This window comes from Falco cherrug, chromosome 4 (genome assembly GCF_023634085.1).
Source record: "Falco cherrug isolate bFalChe1 chromosome 4, bFalChe1.pri, whole genome shotgun sequence".
NCBI lineage: Eukaryota > Metazoa > Chordata > Aves > Falconiformes > Falconidae > Falco > Falco cherrug.
This window is the reverse complement of record NC_073700.1, coordinates 56,219,772-56,241,983: the sequence shown is the minus strand read 5'-3', so window position 1 is coordinate 56,241,983 and position 22,212 is coordinate 56,219,772. Positions and strand designations below refer to the sequence as shown.

At 44.9% G+C, this 22,212-nt stretch overlaps 1 protein-coding gene and 1 long non-coding RNA gene across 4 annotated transcripts in view; one reads left to right on the top strand and one right to left on the bottom strand.

Moving 5' to 3' along the window:
- The window catches only part of OXSR1 (oxidative stress responsive kinase 1), a 93,582-nt gene extending 79,622 nt beyond the window's left edge, over positions 1-13,960 (bottom strand). The window contains exon 1 of the mRNA XM_055708349.1: positions 13,683-13,960. Coding sequence (XP_055564324.1) covers positions 13,683-13,752 — 70 coding nt within the window. The 5' untranslated portion in view covers positions 13,753-13,960. The remainder of the gene's footprint in view (positions 1-13,682) is intronic.
- Positions 13,961-14,224: 264 nt separating this feature from the next.
- Positions 14,225-21,130, top strand: LOC106631380 (uncharacterized). 3 transcript variants are annotated; one of them, XR_003561302.2, is made up of 4 exons: positions 14,225-14,923; positions 15,491-16,825; positions 17,627-17,705; positions 18,329-21,130. It is a non-coding gene; the product is annotated as an uncharacterized LOC106631380 (long non-coding RNA). The 3 variants fall into 3 exon arrangements; XR_001335034.3 differs by having other exon boundaries at positions 14,316-14,923; positions 15,491-15,548; XR_008731931.1 differs by lacking the exon at positions 15,491-16,825 and having other exon boundaries at positions 14,327-14,923.
- Positions 21,131-22,212: the final 1,082 nt, after the last annotated feature.

Genomic DNA, 22,212 nt, shown 5'->3' with positions numbered 1-22,212 from the left:
TTCTCCACATCATTTGAGCCTTCTGGTGAGAGAAGAGTCCCCTCACAAAGAACGAGCCTCTTCTAAAAAGAAGCTAGCAAAAAAGCCTCCTCTTAAATTTGTAGCCAGCCGCATATGGGGTGAGAATAATCCTTTCCCCAGGCAGGACCTGGTAAGAAGAGTCCACTGGATGTCAAAAGTCTTCCTGGCACAAGCCCCATGATTCAGGAAGAGGGAAGTAACACAACGTTAATAGTTCTTGAATGCAGTCATAGTTCTTCAAGCTACCACCTACTACACGTCAAATTCCTGCTACAAAACAGAAGATGCAATCCACACTGACAGTAACAAATAGCATCAATAAACCCAATGGGAATTCATAACGGGACTCAGACACATTCCTAGTACTGCCACAGAGGGGACAAAAATATCTGTGCACCCACGGTGAGGAGAAACGCTTTCACAGGAAAGCATCACCTACTCAGCACAGTACTGCAGAAAGAGTGTTGTAAATGTTAATGCTAGAAATGAAGTTACAGCCCTGCATCAGCAGAAAGATCACTCGGGTGCTTTAGCACTGCTCAGAGCAAACCCAAACAGCATGCCAACTCTGAATACTGTTGTTAAAACACTGTGAGGAACAGCAAAACCAGTAAGGGAGAACTCATTCGGTTTTGTTCTGTGTCTCATTGGAAAACCTGTTGGAAACTAAAGCAGTAGCAGAACAATTAATGACCAAGATGACAAAAAAAAGCTACAAAATCACAACAGCAAGCTGAGTTTCCCTCCCACAGCAAGGCACTGAGTGATGACACACACCCAGGAAGCTCCCGGAGTTGCACCAACACAGTCACACTCACTCCCAGACACCTTTCCACCACCCAGTCCTGATACACATTTACTATGAATAGTATTTCCCACAGAGAGAAGAACCAGGGCTTTACATTTATTTCTCTGCAAGCTGAAGGATGACACATCCACAGCGCAAGACAGCAATACCACATTTAAAACCCTGGTAGAGGTAGTAAGTGGCCCGGTGTAACTTGGTGCACCTTCTCTCAACTCGTCATGCAGTATTTGATCTACAGCAGAGACAGAAAAGATACTGAGTAGAGAAGAGGATAATACAGTGCAGGGAGGAAATAAATCATCTACTATAAAAGAAGTGTAAGCAAAGCCAGAAAGCGACAGCACTTTTAATTGAACAGTTGAGGAAGCCAATTTTAAACCCTGTAAGGGAGAGCGGAGGAAAACCAGCAACGCCCACTGACTATATATTACAATGTAAGTACACACTATACATGAAGACACCTGCATTATATGTGTGCAGCAGTTCTACAGGCAGGCATAATAGTTTAACTCTCACATTCACAAGAGAGTAGCTACCCTCATATTTCTGAGGAAAAGGCTTTAAAAAGAATAGCTCAAGCCTGTTTTAAATAAATTATTCTAAAGCTTTACATTTCCACGTGGTCAATGTCAAAATATCACCCTGCCTTCAATAAGGCATAACTCACATCATCGAATGCAGCACATTTATTCCCCTTCCAGGCTCACCTTGAGCACAGCCAAGTGCTGCAGACATTTAGCTGGGTTCAAGCCAAAGGTGACTGTACATACATTAAGACATAGAGCATCTGCTGGACAACACATTAAGAATGGGTAATAATTGGGAGGTAATATGTCCAGGCACAGAATTAAGACTGAAACACAAATGACTTCTATGTCTCACCAGCACATCTGATGACTACAGTCTAGACCTTGTAATGAAAGAATTGGAAGGAAGAATGGGAAAAAGCACAGTTAATAGTTGTGAAATCCTGTTTGTTTCATTTAAATTGCAGGTGTATGTCTTCATAATGACCTCTAATCATTTATTCCAGTATAGCTGGAGCTCAAGTACTTTGCAATTCTGTGCAAGTTGTGAGGCCACTTATTTCAAACAGTACTCACACACAAGGAATTTTACATTGATTCAATTACATGTCCTCCCCAAAGCCTGAGAAACTTTGCAGGTACTAACGTGAAACGATTGAGCAGTGTCCAGCAGACAACTAATATTCCAGCATTAATAGAGCATGTTCAAAGAATTTCAGAACATAAGGCGAAGCAGATTTCTGAAACTCAGCTATCCAGTTAGAAATACTGTGCTAGTTTTGGGTGGGATAGTTACTTTTCTTCATAGTAGTTAGTATGAGACTGTTTTTGATTTATGCTGAAAACAGTGTTGACAATGCAAAGATCTTTTTGTTATTGCCCAGCAGCCTCACACAAAGCAGAAGGCTTTTCTGCTCCTCACCCCACCCCACCAGTGCTGGCCGGGGACATGGCCGGGACAGCTGGCCCCCACTGACCAAAGGGATATTCCATGACATACAACATCACGCTCAGCACATAAAGCTGGGGGGGAAAGCAGGAAGGGGACAGGGGGGCATTCAGAGTGATGGCATTTGTCTTCCCACATAACTGTTATGCATGATGGAGCCCTGCACCTGAGGATGGCTGAACACCTGCCTGCTAATTGGACGTGGTGAATGAATTCTTTGTTTTGCTTCGCTTGCATGGATTCTGCTTTACTCTATTAAACTTTTTATCTCAACCTATAAGTTTTCTCACTTCCAATTCTCTCCACCATCCCACCGGAGTGAACAAGTGGCTGAGTGAGGCTTAGTTGCCAGCTGGGGTTAAACCCTGACAAATATAGCCAAAATATTTGAACTGCACATAAACTTGCCGACAGTGAATTATTCACCATCTTGATGAGAGCTCTCACTGTTGACAATACCACTGAAAACCACACATTGTTCAGAGCTCAGAGGTTTCTGCCCATGTAAGACAATGTCTTTCTCAAGACTCCTAAATGCTCCATGTACAGTGGAGAGCGATAAACCAGCAAAGCTCATACAACGCTGCCAGCACTTGTTCAAACATGCTTCCCCTCCAGTGGTCCATCAATACAGAAACACTCAGTACTGCACACTTATTGCCCAGGTCTTTAATTCAGTTCTTAAATTCAAAAGGACGACTACAAACCCATCTCCAGTCACTTGTAAGAAATCTAGTACAATTTTCAGAGCCACCAGCAACTGACGGGCAATAGCCATGGCTGGGTACATCTCCCCATGGCCCCCTCAAACTCTACATTATAAATAAATGGCTGATTTCTATGCTGTGGAGAGATCTAACTACTATAAACTGCACAACTCAATGCCAAAGTTTCTGCAGAAAGGAAGGGGAGTCTTATGGAAATTTTCACCCCACCCCACATTGCATTGTTCTCTCAAAACTCTTTCAATATCTCTTAGGCCCTGAACACAGAAAAACATCATCTGTTTTCCCACCTTCAGCAAACATTCAGGTTAGGATCCGTACACACTAAGCACAGAAGAGACAGCTTCGGAGAGAAAACTGTCAGCCTGTCAATGTAACACAAGCCAGGACTGTAACAGAGGGTAAGGAATAAGGGTGGTCATGCAAAGCATGTCAGCAAAACAAAATTGTCACCAGGTCACTTTGCCATTTGATTTCACCAATTAACTGCTTCACCTACAGTCACCAGTTTACAGTGCATGCAGCTGAGCCAGGCTTTTCAGCTGCCTCCCGACCAGCAAGCAGTGCTGGACACAGCAAACAGCTACAGCTGCCCAACCATCAGACCCTACACTAGAACAAGAACAAGGAGAAAAAAAACAACGGCAAAAAAAAAATCCACTGGTCACAGATGGTATCAGCAGAAAGAAGGATTAACAGGGACGAGTATCAGCTCATCTGATAGTCTCCCCAACCTTTCCACTGCAAACACCAAAGCATGGAAGAGAGGGTGCTGCTGTTGACTGTATGCCTAATCTCCTGCAGCCCCTCGGATATCCCCAATTAGTGCAAACTCGCATCCATCCCCATCATACCCTTAAGCTGGTATGATTTAACCTGAAGCCCACCTCCAGAAAAGGATAGAAACACTACTGACGGTCTGCAGGGAAGAGACCAGGACCTCACCAGAAAACACAAACACCCTCAAGTTGCACAAGGTGCCCAGGTGATTTGGGGAACACCTTTGAGACAGTTTGCCCCATGGCAGTAACTACAATAAGCTCCAAGGGCCAGTTACACAAGTCCTGCATGACCTGCCACATTTACTTAAGATGCTATTAGCATGCCTAAATTAGATTTTCAGTTTGAAACCAATTATATTTATTTGATTTCATGCCAACATCTCTGGCTAATTTAAAGGGCACTGGTGCTATGCAGTGTTAATTCTACACAATGGAAAGCAGGCTCAAACATCTCATTTCCAAACACCGCAATATTACTGGAAAAGATTTAACCTTCCCTCTGTCAGTTGTCTTTATGGTATATGCAGCAATGTAAATATCATACTGGCTGTCATCAGGTATTACCAAGGCTCAACACACAGCCCTGGTACGGTAGCCAAGCCAGCGCTCTCCTTTCCTCCCTCCCAACCTTTATCTCTGAACTCTGTCTCAAATGTAATTGTCAACTGTAGAAGATATTTTATTTGGCCAGGATTCCACTAAACAGAACAATCTGTCTGCATACAGTGCAGATATCTGATAGTACAGTGGTTACTTAAAAGCTTATTTACCTAAAATATCTCATAAGTCCTCTCTTAAAGGGTATCATCCCTTCTTTTCAGGGAATAGCTTGATCTAGTAAGTCTTTTCTGCATCTATTAGTGTGTTCAGCACACAAGATTAGCCCACTGGTTAAAAATTACATTCTTTAACCAAGAGTAATGAGAACCACCCTGAGCCTTAGGATCCGAACAAGTAACTACATTCAGGCTCCTAGTCCAGCAGCCTCTCAGCTGTTCAAATAAAGATTTGCATTGGTGAGTTGTTCAACAGGAAAACAGCTCATGCTCAAGATGCTTTTTTCAGTGAAGTACAGTTTGCTGGAAGTCAATACCAAGGTATTTCTTAGCTGTTAATAACAAGTTATTTATTAGACACCACATGGCATCCTCAATGACAATTTTTACTTTAGTGAAGGGATGGAATTTACAGCCTCAGCTTTCAACTTGCTTGGTGCTCTACCTCACAAGGTGAGAAACGGAAAGAAGTTCATAAAGAAGTGGCCCAGGACATAAAGTTCTTACAGGTGAGGCCATATAACCCATCAAGTTTCCAAAGGACTCTTTTCCACTGGCAGATCTTAAGGAATCACAAGTCAGAGATGTTTGTAGTCAACATATTTTAAGGTTTGGAGACAGCACGAACACCAAGCTGCAGCTCTTCCATGCCTTCACTGGGAAGTATCCTTGCAGATTACAGCCTGAATGTAAAGCAAGCAGTGTAAAAAAAAAAAAAAAAAAAACCACCAAAAAAACCCACTGAGCTATAGACACATGCTACATAAGAGAAGGCATTGTTACTTCCCACTGTCATAGGGAATTCATTAAGCAGCTGTTTCATACAGCGATGACAGGGTCACAAGGAAGTCTGAGCATTTAATAGAACGTGTGCCTGTAATTCCCCCATGCACCATTTCAAACGCAAGCATTCATTAATTTGGTATAGGGATTATACAATTTGGCATCAGCTATAGCAGGGAACTGGACTCCATGACTCTAACAGTCCTTTCTGGCTCTGCATCTCATCAAAACAAGTAACAGTAGCTTTCCATTTCTGTTCTGAAAATTGACATAATGAAATCCATCCCTGGGGATTTTGCAGGAAAGGTGTTTACCTCGTGACAAGAAGCATTGTCTTCAATTTATGAGTTTTTAAGCCACCAAGATAACCTAACATTGTGTTGCCTGCCTGAAGCTGGAGATGGCCTGAAATGCCTCACTGCTGTTCCAGCTCCCCCACTTACCTCAACAGTTTTCAGTTCTAAGCACGGCCAGCTAATTTTCTTAAGAAAAAGTCTGTAAGTGCTCTCATCCCACAGCTATTAACTTGCTTTCTCACTTTTTCAAATGGCGTTTTCCACTACGCTCTGCACCATTTTCAAAGCTTCCTTTTCAGAAGGGCTGGAATGCACCCTGAAACCCAATAAAATGGACTCAAAATCCCCTGAAGATCAGAAATTAGCAAGAACCTGACTTAGAATGAATCAAAAATGAAAATTCACAAACTGTACAGCAGCAACTACAGAGCTTTCATCCAACATTTAGGAAAATTTCAGTTTTACAAAACATGTTGAATTGCCACAAGATGCAATAATCGCTCGTCCTGCACATCAATACAATTTCACAACTAGTATTTTCAATCATTTTCCTACTTGACAACACTCTCCCCTCTAATGAGCTGCAAAATTTGTCAATTACCTCTGCTCTAAGACAAAAGGCAACTTAACTTCTTCCACACAGTAAGCTAGCAGAGGATACCACAGGACCAAGCCACAAGCTCAGTCAGATCTCACCAGAAGCAAGGTGGAGTACTCCAAGGTCAAAATTTCACTCTGCAGTTTTAACTTAATTAACAATTCCATGGATGGATGAAAAGGAAACAGAGCATCCTCCCACACAGCTTTATTAATAGCAAGGTGCTAGCAGTAAAAACAGTGAAGTCTGTGCTTAAATTACCATTCATGACTATAAAGCGGTAAAAATTTGGCAAAACCCAAGGAGAATTTACTACAGTAAGGGACAATCACTGAAGTACTTCAACTCAACACTATCCCTTAACAGCTGCTCGTACCTTTTCTCTCCAGGATGAATTTACATAGGCTTATTTCCTGCCTGAAGGAAATATCCATTTGGGAGAATGCTATAAAGTCAGTTTAGCATGAAATAGTGAAATGAAATAAACCAAGAAATTTTTCTCTCTCCCCCACCCCCAAGACAGTAGCTCTCAAGACAAAATGGATAGAGAAAAAAAAATTGAAATTTGGCAAGAGATTAAAACCTCCTTCAGAAGAGCTTTTCTATATTCCCTCAAAAGTGCATTTTAATTCAACTGACTTGTAAGAGTTTCAAAGTGTTGTTTCACAAGCATGCAGTACAAGCTGTATAAAACTTTCATGGATGCGAAGTGGAAGGAAGATGCAGCTAATTTGGTGATTTGGTGAGAAAGTGAATCACTGCTCTGAATTTACTCTGTACTCCATTCACAATGCAACTTGTGAAGCCTTTAAGACTTGAAGATAGCTGTCCCCTTCAGAATTCCCAGTGTGCAGAAACAAAGAGGTCTAAGAAATCTTTGCAAGGTGTGTTATTGGTAGAGGTTGATACACAACCAAGTATTTTTTTTCAGGGTGGAATTTCTCTCAATTGCAAGCAAAATCGTGCTATTGTGTTAATTTGAAAAGAGTAATTTCTACTTAAAGATCGTTGTTACCTGATATGTGTCACTGTGTTAAGAACCTTGAGAAGTGGTAAAAGAAAGGACTTGGGGGGGGGGGGGGGGGGGTAAGTTGCTGGATGTTGTAGCTAATGAGTAGGTGTGAAAAGCAATACTGGATTTTTCTTTTTTGCTTTTGGATCACCACAAATCCCTGCCTGCTTGTACTACATGATGAGACCACATAATCTGGTTAAAAAACAAGGAATATGCAGGCTGTGATGATTAATATGAGAACCTCAGGCACAAGCAGTGTTTCAAGGCAAACAACACACCCAGACAACCTAAGGGCTCAAACTTAGAGTTGACAAAATCCCACACCAAGGTCAGTTGCTTCGCTTGTATTTATACACAAGAGGAACATGAGAAGTACTGAAGCGATATCATGGACCTAGTCAGGTACTTGTACCCCTGTTGTCATTTAGCTGTACTACACCATTTCTTACAGTGATCTTGTCTTACTCAAGTCAAACAAGTATGATTTTGTTCTTAGTATGGCTCCCTTTATTAGCATATGCATTATTTTGCACAGAGGCACCACATCTCCTCTCATAGACCAGGAGCAATGACCTTCTGGTAAAGAGTCTGGACTGCCTGTCAGCCACAGGGACCTAACCCTGCCTTCAAGAATTTCCCACATGACTGCCAGAAAGATAGATGGCGTTTCATGTTTTTTTAGAAATGTCAAGGCTGAACTCCCTTAGGTGAAGTCACAGGAAACTGCAGCAACTTTGAGAGCCAAGTTCTTCACATCTGCATCTCAGTTGTTTGATTCTAAAGGGAACGCAGGGTAATAGGCTAAATTCATCTGGAAAGTCCCAGGATCCTGATATTTCAAAGACTTTGCAATGCCAAATTCCACTGCTCCAACAGCTATTCTTCTACACCCACAAAGCTCTCAAGTCTGTCTCTCCCTATTAAGAAATTTTAGTAACACCAAGTTTACAAGTGCTCCATTAGCATGTCCACAGCTAAATTTACTGCTACAGAGATTTACGATGGATGTCATGCATTTTAGGGGACATCTTCCAAGAAAATTTGACCAAAATGCTGTTTTTCACAATTCACTAACACAATCAGCAATAAGAACCAGTGTTATTGCCCATCATTTTAAATAGCTCCAACTTTTAATAAAAGATTACATCTCTACACGCTGACTTGGTGGGCAAGCTGCTAACACTCAGAAATAAAATAGATCCTGCCAAGTTTAAACAGACTAACGTTCTGGGGAAGAGCTGATTCTCTCCAAGATTTCTTCATCTGCAGAAGGAAGAAGCCTCCCAGGCATGCATTTGTCAGCCAGCACATACACCCCTCAGGTGTGCATCAGAAGCAGAGCACATTCAAATTTCCCAGCACCAGCCAAAATAATTGCATTGAATTGAAACTATTTAAATGGTATCCTTGAGAAATGAAAGTGTTAAAGCATTAATCAGTGCACGAACCTAGAAGTACTGGAAGCAACTGCCACATAGAAACCAACCACAGGAAAGCATGAACTACTTCCACATGAAACATCCCATATGTTTTGGGATTTTTTTTTCCTGTTAATACCCCAGAGTAGCTGAAAGCAGCGGGAACCATCTCTGCCCTCCCCTGAAATCAGCAGGCAAGCAGCCATGCCACTTTGATAACAAGGATGTATTCTTCCCAGCCAGCCTCTCACCACTGCTTTGCTTTGAATGTCCTCAGTCTGCTTCCCTGCGCATTTTATCTTCCTTCCTATCAGAGAACAACAGAAACACTAAACAAAGACACACACACAACTAAACACTTTTTGCTTTCACTTCCCAAGAGGTGAAGATCACCTCAATTTAGCCCTATTCTAGTAGGGCGATAGTATCAAAGGTCTTACAGAAATGAGATGTGCCAAGTACTCAAAGGAAAGGTATGCTGGATGCAGAAGTAACCTGGCTATTCAGTTGCATTCAAGAATACACGAGAAGGTATCTTTGTCTATGTCCAAGCAGCTGAGAAATTGTGGTACTGAGCATCACCCACTCCAGTGCCCAAGCAGACCAAGTAATACAAATGACTACAAAAAAAACTTTTTAAACAGATCTACATTTGCTCAATGTTAATTTTATGTAAGTTTTAACACAGTACAAAATAACAAAAAGGCTTTTCTATCAACTTTAAGTGGAAAAAGCTTACAAGTGAGCACACAAAGGAAGTCTTCAAATGAATTAACCAGCCTGAATATTGGGAATACCATGCAGGAATCAAGTTTGTTTAGCTAGGCTGGGGGGAGGAGTGGGAATTCGTGAGGAAATGCTAAAACAAAACATATGGCACCAAGACTGAAGTCTAAACACTCAATTTAGTTCCCAAGCAGTTATGTTTTATAGAGTGTAACATTTTTCTTGAATGGGTTTTAAATAGTTAGGCAAATGAAACAGGCTGCAGCTAGCACATAAGACTCACAGGTAAAGATCAACACCACGCTTTAAAAAAATAAATAAATAAACCAAAAAAAGACTGCAATGTTATCATTGGACAAGAGCATCCCATTTCAGCCTGGTTTTTACACCCAAAAACTTTGATGGTACCTGGTGAGTACTTAAAGGCTGTTCTTTTTCAATGGCAGTGCTTTTTCAGTACATGAGATAACTGCTCAAGCACAAGATGGGTGGATGGGTGACCACAGACATTTTGATACAATTTGGGGAAGCAGAAATCTTAGCTTTAACAAGTTCCTCTATACCTGCAAAAGACAAATTTCTCCCACACAGGTGTACATATGCTCACACATAGAGCTTGGAAAGAAGATGGCTGGAAATCTGAATATTCAACTCCAAAAGATGGCATTCACAGGCAAAGCCCAACTCAAAAAGCTACATGAACTGCAGTCATTAAAAAAACTAATCACTCAGTAAACGGTAACTTCAATTTTCAATTTAAGCTTGATTTCTGATGGGATAAGAAACTCCCACCACATCTGTTCATGCAGCCTGCACTGTCCTCATCGCTACGAAGGAATCTGTCAGGGGAAAAAGGGCACAGGAAAAGAGCAAGGGAGTACTCCCACCTCTAATTTATCTTCTGTTTCTGGCACAGACCGTTCACAGCAAAGAGGATGCTCCTAAATCAAACAGCCACAGCCAGCGGGGTTCCCATCTTTCCAAAAAAGTAGCAAAATGAGGATGACCCAGTTCCAACCAACTTTACTGCTACCAGCATTTCCAACAGGAATTATGAGATTCAAGGGAACCTACATGTGCAAGTATCTGATCAGCACAAGCAGCATAAGGTCAATTTTTTTTTTCAGGCTTCAAAAAGACAACTGCAATGATTTATATGCAATCCACGCTTAGAAGACCACCTCCACAACTACCAGCACACACTACATTTTTCTTTTTAGGTGAAAATTTAGATGTCCCCATAGGCGGTGCTCACCTGCAAAGACTATCGCTACTCTGGAGGTACATTTCATAGAAATACTTTATAAAATTGCTTCCTCTATCCCACCTCCTTTTTGACATGAAAGTCAGGTTCTGATCCTGAGCAAGGTTCCTTGATTCAGTGTACTGGAAATTATTTAAGCCTAAGGAGGCTTACTCAGCAGTTATTAACACTAACCAAGCACAATAAACACCAGCATTAATCCATACCTTTATAATGGTATGAGTCACCCCCAGTGCTGAGTAATCCTTTTTTGTTTTAGTATTAGCCAGAACCAGGAAGGCAGTTTTACAGGAGAAGTTCTCCTTGCAGGTAGAAAACTTGCTCTTTCAGTTCCTGCACTGAAACGGTATGGAGCCACCCATGTCAAATAGAAGCCACATATGGCTATTTTCAGGCAAAACCAATACAAATTAAGGAATGAAACTACACATGGATTTCCTTTATTCTGGTGTGGAAAAAATAGCTGAGCTGGCAATCTACTGAATAGTGGACTCTGAATTTAAAGAGCAACAGTTTTCATCAGGAAACAAGTTAAATCCTTTAAAAGCACGGGTGCAAGGTTCATCTCCTTCCACACCAGGACGTCTCTTTGTTCGCCGCTGATAGACTTTTACAGCTTTACAGAAGTAAAGAGAGCTCAAGAAAAAAAAAATACAACCAAAAAAACCCTTGAGGTTTGCAGGAGACATGAAGCAGGAGGTAAGGCAGTCCAGTTAAATGAGTGACATTTTGTCCCACAAATCATACATGTGCTAAGAAACCTACATCAAATATTCATCCAGGACACTAGCAGACACACCGATGTTTGGGAGGGGGGCGGCGGCGGCGGGGGATGGGAAAGTTAAAAAGAGAAACCATATGTTTCCAATATACACGTTTCAGTCTACACTCCATGACACACCACAATGCCAACACAATCTCTCAGTGAGCAGGCGACATCCAGAACCTCGGTTTACAGAAGGACAGGGAAGAGAAAGAAATTAAAATACTTCTGATTTCTCCCCAAGTTGTCAGTTAACATGAGACAATGACACATCTCTGTGCTCCTTCTAATACTTTGAGGCTATAGGATGTGCATCTCCAGCAGCAAGTTCTCCTAAGAGCAGAAGTGCATTTACATTCCCTTTTGTTCCCATCCCACCCTGCTACAAAGAGGCAGATTGTCCATTCGCTCCCATCTTTGGGTACTCAAGCTCAAATCCTTGCTTTGTGCTACCAAAGAACCCCTTTGCAGACTTTCAAATGTAAAGAAAGAAAAAAAAATTAATTTCTTACACACAGAGATCCAGTTCCCTTTCCCCGGGAAAGGGGTGGCACGTTCTGCCCCTTCCTCCCTGCACCTTTATCTCCTGCTTCTCAAAGAGGCTGAACATCATCCTCCCCAGGGCACATTTTCCAAAGGCGGTTTAAAAGGTTGATCTGTAAGATTACACCTTCCTGTCTTTACAGGGAGTTTGTTACCTTCCTAAAGCACTGCAGCTCCCACCGAGCAAAGGGAGAGGACAAAGCCTGATCCCACAGAGCAATAGGAATTTCCAACAAGGATTTCCACCACCACCCCCCAGCTTTAGTTCCTTCCTACTTTTAAACAATGCCAAGAATTTAATCTCTTAAAAGAGCATTTTCACAAACTCTCCCACCCTCCTTAACAGAAAACAAGTCTCCCCACGAGGCAGGGATGGGAGGCCTGGGCACGATAGCGCTACATCATTTATAAACTTCAAATAAGAGCACTCCACAAAGATTACTCTAAAAATTAACCTCCTTCCTAAAAGCCTTTGGCCAGGAGCCTGCCCTGCCGCCTCCTGCTTTATTTCGTGCCTCCGGAGAGCGAGACGGGAGGCACTGACCTTAGAGTCACCTGTGGCACCACCTCAGATGTGTCACATACTCGCCCTAGAGCAGTATATCCCTCTAACACACACCCCAACAAAATGGTTGAGACAGCCAATAAATCAGTACAGCGGGAGGCCTTTGGTAACTGTGCAGTTTGAAGTCAAGAGAGAGTGAGAAGGGGGAAAAAAAAAATAAATCATTTAATGGAGAGAGCAAGGGCTGGGGCCTCGACCTGTGAGGACAATGAATGAAAATGCACAGCAGCAGCAAAAACCCAGGATAAAAGGCTTGTTCGGTGCCACTACAAAACCCTCCGTCCCCTGCGCGGACCAAAGCAACACGGGGCTCCCGAAGTGCTGAGAGGAGTCGTCCCCCGAAATGAATGGGGGTGCCCCAGAAAGGGAGAGCCCACGTCAGCAGCGGAGTTGGCTCCTGCAGACCACCTCACGCCCACCGCATCGAACCCGCCCGGTGACGGGCACAGAGGAGCCCCCACAGCGCGGACCCCCATCCCGCTCCGTGCCCGGCGTGAGGGTACCCGCGCCGCCCCCCCCCCCCCCCCCAGACAGGGCCGGCAGAGGCTGGAGATGAGCCCCCTGCCAGGGGGTGCCCCCCAGCTACCCCAAGCCTCTGCTGGGGACGGGGCAGACCCGCACCCGCCGCTGCGGGTCCCGCACACGCGTGAGGAGGGGAGACCCCGCAACCCCCGCACCTCCGGCCAGGCTGCAGCCGCGGGGGCCCCCAGCCCCTCCCTGACCACGCACCCCCCACGGCGGGGGGACACGACCCGCACGCACCCCCCCTGGACCGGGGAGGGGGGCAGACACCCCGAGCACATACCTCCCTCGCGAAAAGGGGCAGACCCCCCCTCTGTCAAGCGGCCTCTTGGACCCTCACACCCCTGGGACAGGGGGCAGAGCCCCGCACAGCCTCCCCACACACACACGTATCAACCCACTCAGCGGGGAGGGGTGGGGGTGGGGTGACAGTACCCCCCAGCTGAGGGGGGCCAGGCTGCCCACGGTGCCCTCGGCGGAGGGACACACACACGCCCCTCAGCGAGGGGGCGCCCCGCACCCCCCACCCGCCCCGCCGTGCGCACAGACAGCGGGTGGGGGCCGGGCGCCCCCGTCCCATCCCGCCGCGCCGGCCGCTCACCGATAACCTCCTGCAGCTCGTAGTCATCCTTGTTGATGGACCAGGGCAGCGCGCTGGGGTCCTCGGCCATGGCCGCGCCGCGCCCGCCGCCCGCCCGCCCTCCGCACCGCGAGGGGGAGTGCCACGCAGGAGCGAGGGAGCGGAGAGGCGCTGCGCTGCCCCGTGCGGCCCGGCTGCCCCGACCCCCAGCCAAGACCCCGCCGGCAGCGGCACCCGCAGCCCCGCCGCCTCCGCCGCCGCCTGCCGCTACCACCGGCCAAACTTTGCCTGCTCCCTCCACCTGCCCATGCCCAGAGCGCCCTGACGTCACCCGCGCACGCCGCCGCGCGCACGCCCCGCCCGCCACCGCAGGGCGCCGCCCGCCGCCATCTTGAGCGTGGCGCGCCGCCGCCGCCGCCGCCGCCACACCACCACAGTTTATTTGACTGCCGTCACCGGTCTTGGGGGATGGGTCGGTACGGAGCGCTGCCGAAAGCAGGACGGCTAAAGGGAGAGCCCTTAAGGAAGGGAAAGGGAAGGGCGGGGATGCCACACACAAGATGGCGGCTGCCCACATCTTCCCCTCCCTCAGCCAGGAGGCGGGAGGTGCTGCTGGCCTAAGACCTTTTGCGGGCTGCAATTGGCTGCCAACGGCTGAACCCGCAGCACCCATTGGCGGGGTAACTTGTCAATCGCATCGTGTCCTTCTCCAGGGTCCCTTCGCCTGAGAGGCCTGCGGTTGGGGCCGGGAGCGAAGGCCGGGGAGCGGCGGGAAGAGGCGGCCGGGGCTGCGCCTGCCGTGAGGGGTGTCCCAGCCCGGCGGGAGGCAAGTGGCCCCGGGCGCGGTGTGCCAGCAGCCCTTCTCCCAAACGTGGTGACGGCTGGCCGCTGTGGCAGCCTTGGAATGTGCGCTGGACACATTGGAACCCACCGGACAGAAGGGTGGAAAGCGATGGCGCAGCCTCGTGTGGATTTGGTCCAGGAGGGACGTTTTAATCCCGAGGCGAAGAGGGCCAAACCACTGCCACCCGTCTCCGTTTCCCTACTGACCACGGCCCTGTGGTGAGCAGGTGTGGAGCCCAGCCCAGGCGCTTCAGGGATCCACATTCCGTGTTTAAAAATAGTTCCCGGGGTTATGATGGGTATGGAGGGATCGGGAGGTCGGGTTTTCTCCTCACTGCCTCTGAAGATGAGCAATTCTCCGGTTTCCCAGCTGCTGAATGCTTCTGCTTGCTCCACACTGTAAATTCAACACTCCTGGGGTATGTCCAACACCCTTATCCTATGGGTCACAGCCCACAAGTTTGTAGCTGGAGCTTTGTTGATTTGGATGCATTCAGAAGTACATCGGGTGGTCAGGGGAGGGGAGGAAATCCGATTAAAAGAGTAAGGAATGTGAGGCTAACTGGTACCATGAACCCATGAGGGATGCTGTTAAAGTGTTTGCAGTTTGGGGATCTGATCGTTTTTTCCAACATAAAAAGAGATGAAATGGTGCATCTCTCACTGTCACCCAGCACGATAGTAACCATCAGGAAAGCTGACTGGGAAGCTCTTCATCAGGTTTCATTCCTCTTTGTCAGTCACTATTCTTCTTGTAGCTCAATGTCAGGCACTACTGTGACTCAAAGAACATCAGTTATACATATTTTTAGCTTATTAGGACAAATTCCTGAGATGCCTCTGATGAACTAGGCTTTGTAGAGGGCCAGTGTACCCTGCCAAATGCATCCTCTGAGTTCTGAGTCCAGTATTTCACTTGTGCTACCTAACACAGGACACTAACTCCCTCCTCCTACTCTTTTTTTTTTTTTTTTTTTGTCCTACAGAAGCAAGAGGCCCACAGTCCCATCTCGCTTGCTGCGCTGCAGGCACTGAACAACGATGGTCTCTGTCATAAGGCAGAGCTTTCAACTGAAAAGCTGTTTGTTTTTCCTGCTTGTCTGTGTTAAACATTCCTCTGCTGAGCGATTTTTAATATTTGCTAAATATGCTTTAATTACTGCTCAGAACTGTCTCTGTGATCTTATAACCATGTTATAAAAGGAGTTTATACAGCAATTAAAAACAGGTTTTACCCCAGAGCATGCACTTGGGTAGCCAGCGTCATATTTCTGATAGCTAACAGCATTTTAAAAATGGATCTGAGCCAGGCATCAACAACAAAGAAAGACTTATATATGCTTAATTTTACCACAGTGTTTTTTAAATCAGAACCATATTTTTAATTCTCTTATTTTGGACCAAAAATCCTCCCCCTGAGGACAATGCTAAAACTCTATTGATTTAGATCAGTAGGGCAGGATTAGGTCCACAATGAGCCTTGTTCTTTAAGAATTAGCACAGACTTTGATCTAAATTAAAATTTAACAAGTGCACTGACAAGACCACCAGCAGCCACATGAACATACACAGATGAATGCTGTATTTTAGTTTTCCAGCTCTGCCATGAAAAATGCACTTCCACATTTTTAAGCCAAAATCTCTCATTCACATAGAATCCAGGTCCCACAAATTTTGTATTATTTTTTAAATGAAATCAGCATTTTGGGGCCCTCAAAAGACAGGCATTGCTGTTGCATTCATTCATTCAGCATGTTGGTTTAACCTGCATCTGTTGAGGGATGAAAAAATGGAGTTTCCACAAAGGTCTTAATCCTTAGTCCACTTCAGATCTCCAAGCAGCATCTTCTCCTTTTTCATTGTTAATATTCTGCTTATGCTACTCTTCCCAATTTGCTTTATTTTGTCTAGTTTGTGTAGGTTGTAAGCTCATCAGGGCAGAGGTGATGCCTGTATTTATAAAACAGCCTATGAAGTAGTGCTGCTGAATCCAGTGGTTTGTTGTAATAATAAGAAGTTTTAGTAGAAATCTGAAGTGGAAAAGCAGTTTCCTCATGCATCCACTTCCGCTGTGGACCAGGCTTTACAGGAGACTGAGAAGTGGAAAAAATCCAAATGTCTTTCAAGTAGGAAGGCTGCAATCTGAGAAAGTCTCAGAGCTGGGTTTCCCCTGATTTTTGACTTCCAGGAAAACACCACAGTGATTAGAGCAGGCGGTGCCCTCCTCCCATTGATTTTGCTGCAAAGTAAAGGCTTTCTTCTGGCACCTGCAAGCACAACAGGCACACGATCCATGCACAAAATGCTTTCATTCTTATAAGGTACATGGTTTCCTGCCTTTGTGGGCCAACTGCTGATTACTGGGTGCTGTCCAGCTCTTTACCCTTTTTTTTCCCCATTCATGTAATATTGGCTATCATAGAACTGATGTTTAATACATAGATTGGTGATTCTAATCCTCAGTACACAGATGATACTAGCTTTAGTGCCTGTAAAGGATCCTTGACGGTTGATATATTTTATCATCATCGCTAGTGTGAACATAAACTTCACTTACACTTGGGTTGTACAAAACTAGTCTAAACTCTAGTTTGCATATTGAGGCACTGCAGATTTCATCTTTCTATTCACATAGAATAATTTTCTTCTTGTTATAGTTCAAGGCAAAGTTGCTTTTTTGGAACAGCCACACAGAAGCATTTGCTGACACAGTTCAGTAGTGTTTGAGGCCATGGCATTTGTTGCTGCGTTTCTAGTTAAAGGCTTTTTAAGGCATCATAAACTGCTGTTTGTAAGTGACTATGCATTAGCTACCATGATTCTTGCCAGCAATAGCAGTTAATGTGCTTATTGAACTGCTTGGTACGGCCATGGTTTGCTAAAGCGAGGGGGAGCCCAACAATGCCTGTCTTATTGCATTTAGAATAGGGCCAAGCGCATGTCGGCAAGTGGAATGCCTGCCCTTGTTTCACTGCAAAATTTGCCCGCTATTCTTGCTTTATGGAAACACTTCCAGATTTATTGAAGGGACCTTACTCTATCAAACAGCAGCTGATTATTTAACAAAGTACAAGGCAATTTCCTCTCCAGCTGACTTTATCTCTGGGGATTTCTCCTGGCAGCTTTACTTTGGGTTTTGAGAAATAAGGCAAGGACCATGCCATGGAGGAAGGAGGAGTGATTTAAAACCCTCCAACTGGGGTAAGTTTTTAATAACAGTTGTTTTCAAAACATAAGCCAAATGCCAGTCTAAACCACACCAGCAGGTTTTTGTAAGTGATCCTGTGTACTACCATGTATCTCCGCCCCGTCATTGAGTGCAGGCGTGCTAAGTCATTTAAATTCACCTTTGAGGTCACTTTGAAGTCAAGTAGCTGAAGGCCCGGTTTTAACAGGTGAATTCTGGTTCTCACAGCATGTTTACTGAAACCAGCTTTCGCTCTGCAAACACACTTCTTATCCCATCACCACTGCCCCTCAACAGAAATGTTGTGCTGTTCTCTTACTTCCTCCACTGAAAATATCCCCTGATTTTAAGCTCCAGGGAACAAGTGAAGAGCTTAGGATCAAGACATGTTTTTTCTTTTTACTCTTTTCTTCTAAGTTTATGATTTTTTAGTGTACAAACTGAAAGCCAGTTAACCCTCTCTGTAACAAACTATAGCTGCTGCCTCCTTCAAATCTAATATAAAATCAGTGCTAGGTTTAGAAAATAATTATAACAAGATCTTGATTACCACATACCTGAACCAGAGTTTAGTAATCAGCTCTTGATCTGCTCTGGTTTACAATAATGCTTTCTTCATACTGCTTTGTCTTTACAGAAGCTGATGAAAGACACTTCACATGCCCACACCTCCTTTCGCCCTGGGAATGTCAAAGCTTCTAAGGACAGAAAAGTTTTCCCACTGGCCTTTTCTGTGGAGGGTAAATCTCCATTATGAAGCATTTCTAAGCAGCTGAGCAGGACAGAGGGGTTGAGAATGTGTTTCAGAGCCTTTTCACTCATTGCTGAAAGCGCAAAATAAGCCTGATGCAAGCATCCAGACCCTGACAGACAAGCAGGTACACCTGGCCTGACTCCTCTTTTGCAGTTGGTGCAGGGTGGCCAAGGACTGTTGGTTCCATTACGCAAAGCTTTGTGTGTGTATTCAAGACCATTTTGGACTCTTTATTGTTACACAAAACTCTCCTAGAAAAATATTCAGTCAGCACATAACTCCTGACAGAAATCAGTTTAGCAATGCCAGAGAAGATCCTGTTGCAGCAGGGAAGGCCCAGGTGTCCCTGGGTACTTAAATCTCCTGAGGGATGGCCATGGCAGGACTGAACACAGAAAGCAGCTTTTGGAGGAAACATTGCTTCTCTCAAGGTGGTACAGCATGGGTACTCTGTCATCTGGGAGTGCATGGGCCCAGTTTACAGCTGGCAAACTTTGAAGAAATAAAACATCTTGTGTGACATTACAGTGAAGCAACATGAATTCTCTTAAAAGGCAATGAGAAGAGAAACCCTAGGAATAGAAAGATAGGATTGAATAAGGTTTTGTTCACTTCTTGCTATCTGGGAATAAGATTTGTGAGGGAATATTGTTCTTATCCTTATAAACGGCCAATATCTTCTTGAACCCAGGTAAGCTGAGGCCAGGCGAGGTTAGTGGTTCACATTAGCAGATTCTAATGACATGAGTTTACAATAATAGTGTAATAGTTCAGTGTAACAGTGACTCATAGCTTATTACGATGGCAATAGGAATGTATAGAGATCTCATCTGAAAAAAAATCTATTTGGATAGTTCACATCCTTTCCTTCCTTACTCATGAATTCCTGTGTCATTGACTGCTGGCTGCTAAAAATAGGATCCTTTTTGTGTATCTAAAGTAAAGGAAAACCTAGAATGAGAGACAGTAGGAGACAACCAAGGTCTTTACATACAGAGCCTTCAGGAAATATTTGTAATGAAAGCCCTCCAAGAGTGCAGGAATGTTTTTAAAAGATGGGAACAATCTAAGTGTAAGAAGATATTCTGCCGGGGAAAGTGGAGAAGAGTTAATGAATCACACCAGCTCCCAGCTTTGGTATTTTGCACCATGGGGATGAGAAGATTCCTCTCTCTATTAGGTATACTACCAAGCTACAGTTTCATCTTAGAGAAGCTGTTCCAGTTCAGCAGCAGGAGAGCAAGCTTCAGGGAACAGGCCAGGAGCAGCCCTGTGGGCTGATGAGGAGCCAGAGAGGAGCCACAAGAGGAAACTAGGAGTTGCTTGAAGTTGTACAAATCTCTGAAGGACAGCAGTAGGAAAGGAGAACCAGGAAGACACAAGTAAGGTATCTGCAAATTAAATGGATTACCACCACCACCCCTGTGAAAAATTAAAAAACCCACATGGCACCTCTGAAACAAACCACTGAAGTGTGAAATCATACGGCAGGGAAAGCTGTCACACAGAATCAGAAATTGATGTAATAGAGAAAAATTGACTGCTGCATAATTTGTGCAGATTGCTAGCTGAGAGAGAGAGATCCATAGCTCCTAAGGGCTTAGCTGTGGGCACTGTCTGGCAAAAGGTGTGGAAAGCAAAATTTCATAGTTGGTAATTCTACGTGTACTGAATGCTTCCTCTTCAATACCAAACAATTAAAATCGATGACAGGATGCTAGGTAACAAAAGAAAATGACTGATCAATATGCATGTCTTGGAGCTGAAGAAAAACCCATCTGCCGAGAGCAGCATGCTGATGAGGCGAGATTTCTGAGAGCCCAAATAGAAAATCTTAAAAGCTTCCATTCCCGATGCTCAATAAAACAATGCAGCTAAGCAGATGCCAGATGCAGTGCTAGGAGAGCTTAAGTCACCAAGGAGGCTAAATAATAACTGTTAGGAAAAACAGGGAATATTCATTTTTAGACTAAATAGCTTTACAGTAAAAAATGTGATGCTTCTCTTCTTTGCCTTTCTTTCTAAAGAGCTCAAAAGCCCTTTACTGATACTGAAAAATAATGTTCTTTGTATACTCATGTGAGGTTTTAGAGATGCTGAGGCACTGACATTTTAAGGCCAATGTCCATTTTAGTCTTCAGCTCAAAGCAGTTTAAATCTCATTTCCATGTATATTTCCGTTGGGGGTGTCTGCCAAGTGCTGCCAAAAATCAAACACTAATCTTTGATGATTCAGTAGTTTTAAGTCAGTCACCTGATTTCTTAATACTTCCAGAAATGTTGTTGTAAAGCAGTCCGCAGGGTCTGCCATGGCTCCAGCAGGGCAGGGAATGACACATGGACCTTCGGGTTCACTTACCCAGTTTTCCCCTCCTGAATGGTATTTTTTGTTTCTGAGGCAGCAGATTGTAAACTGGCACAGAAGCAGTTAAGCACCTAAGGAATTGTGGCTTTTACATTTCGTTCTGCTGACACAAACAGAAGGCGAACATAACTGAATATTAGAGCCAGAAAAATGCTGCAAAAACTTTGTGAAAGTTCACTTCATCGTAACCCCCACATTTGGCTGACCATATTTCCCGTGAGTCCATCCTTTTTCTAACTGCAGCCTCCTCAACAGTGGATAAAGGTCTCTTTCTTAGCCTCCTGACTTTGATTTCGTTAATAAACCAGGCAAGATTCGTAGTGTTGTTCTCACTGCACTTGGAGCAAGGATTCTCCTCCTGGTCCTGCACCGTCTTGCCGGCTGCTTCCTCCACAGAGCCCTCCTGCACCCTCAGCACAGGTGAAACAAGCAGCCACCCACCTTACGAGCCAGCAGGACCCACTGAACCTTTCCCCCACAGGCTGGCACCCAGCCTGGAGCACTCCTTTGCCCTTTCCCCACGTGGTAGGGCTGAGAGCTGTACGAAATCTGCCTGGTCCAGGAAGAATCTGGATGCTTGGCTGTTGAGGAAACCCTGGCACGTTCCTCCCAGTGTGGCTGTGCTACCAGCCATCTGCCACCTGCCTTCTCACCCGGGGGGGGCCACGTTTGCTAGAAAGGGAAGGCTTGAAAGTGCAGCACAGAGCAACCATGCTGTCCTCGGGCTCAGCTCCAGACACTGCACTGCAGGGCAGCAGGAAGGCGGGTGTGAAACAAGAGGAGGAAAAAAGTTCCAAGCAACCTTTTATAAAAAGACGTGTTTCACGGACAGTGACATCGTTCCCTCCTTCCAGGCCTGCCCCACCAGACCCCAACTTAGGAATCGGCAACATTGGAATTAAGGCCCCTCTGCTGGCTGCCAGCCAGGAGAAACTCCAGGTGCAGCTCATGAAATGTTCATGCTCTGAACTGAAGGGATGCATCCCACACAGCACAGGACAGCAGTTCACAGCTGCTGGTGCATCATAACATGCCCTGGTAGAAACCATCTTACCCAGCTGAGAGAGAAGAAACCACTGGCTGGTGGGCACAGACTGCCCCAACCTCTGCCACTGTGCGATCAGCTTTGTCAGCTGAAGCCAGGTTCTGCTACAGGAACAGAAAATGTGTTGTTTGTAAATCAGACCTCACAACAGCTTAAAACTTAAATACACCTTCAATTAATTAAACTTTGCAGAGCAGCTCAGCTCCGGAGTGGATACAATATTCATTCTCCTGCCTGCATATTTTGCTACAAAATAAACAAGTTTTCCAGGCCAGGCTCCATACTGCTTGTCTAGGAGTTTGATTGGGTTTAAAGTAATCTCAGAATCCTACTGGGGATCAGCTGAACCAAAAATTA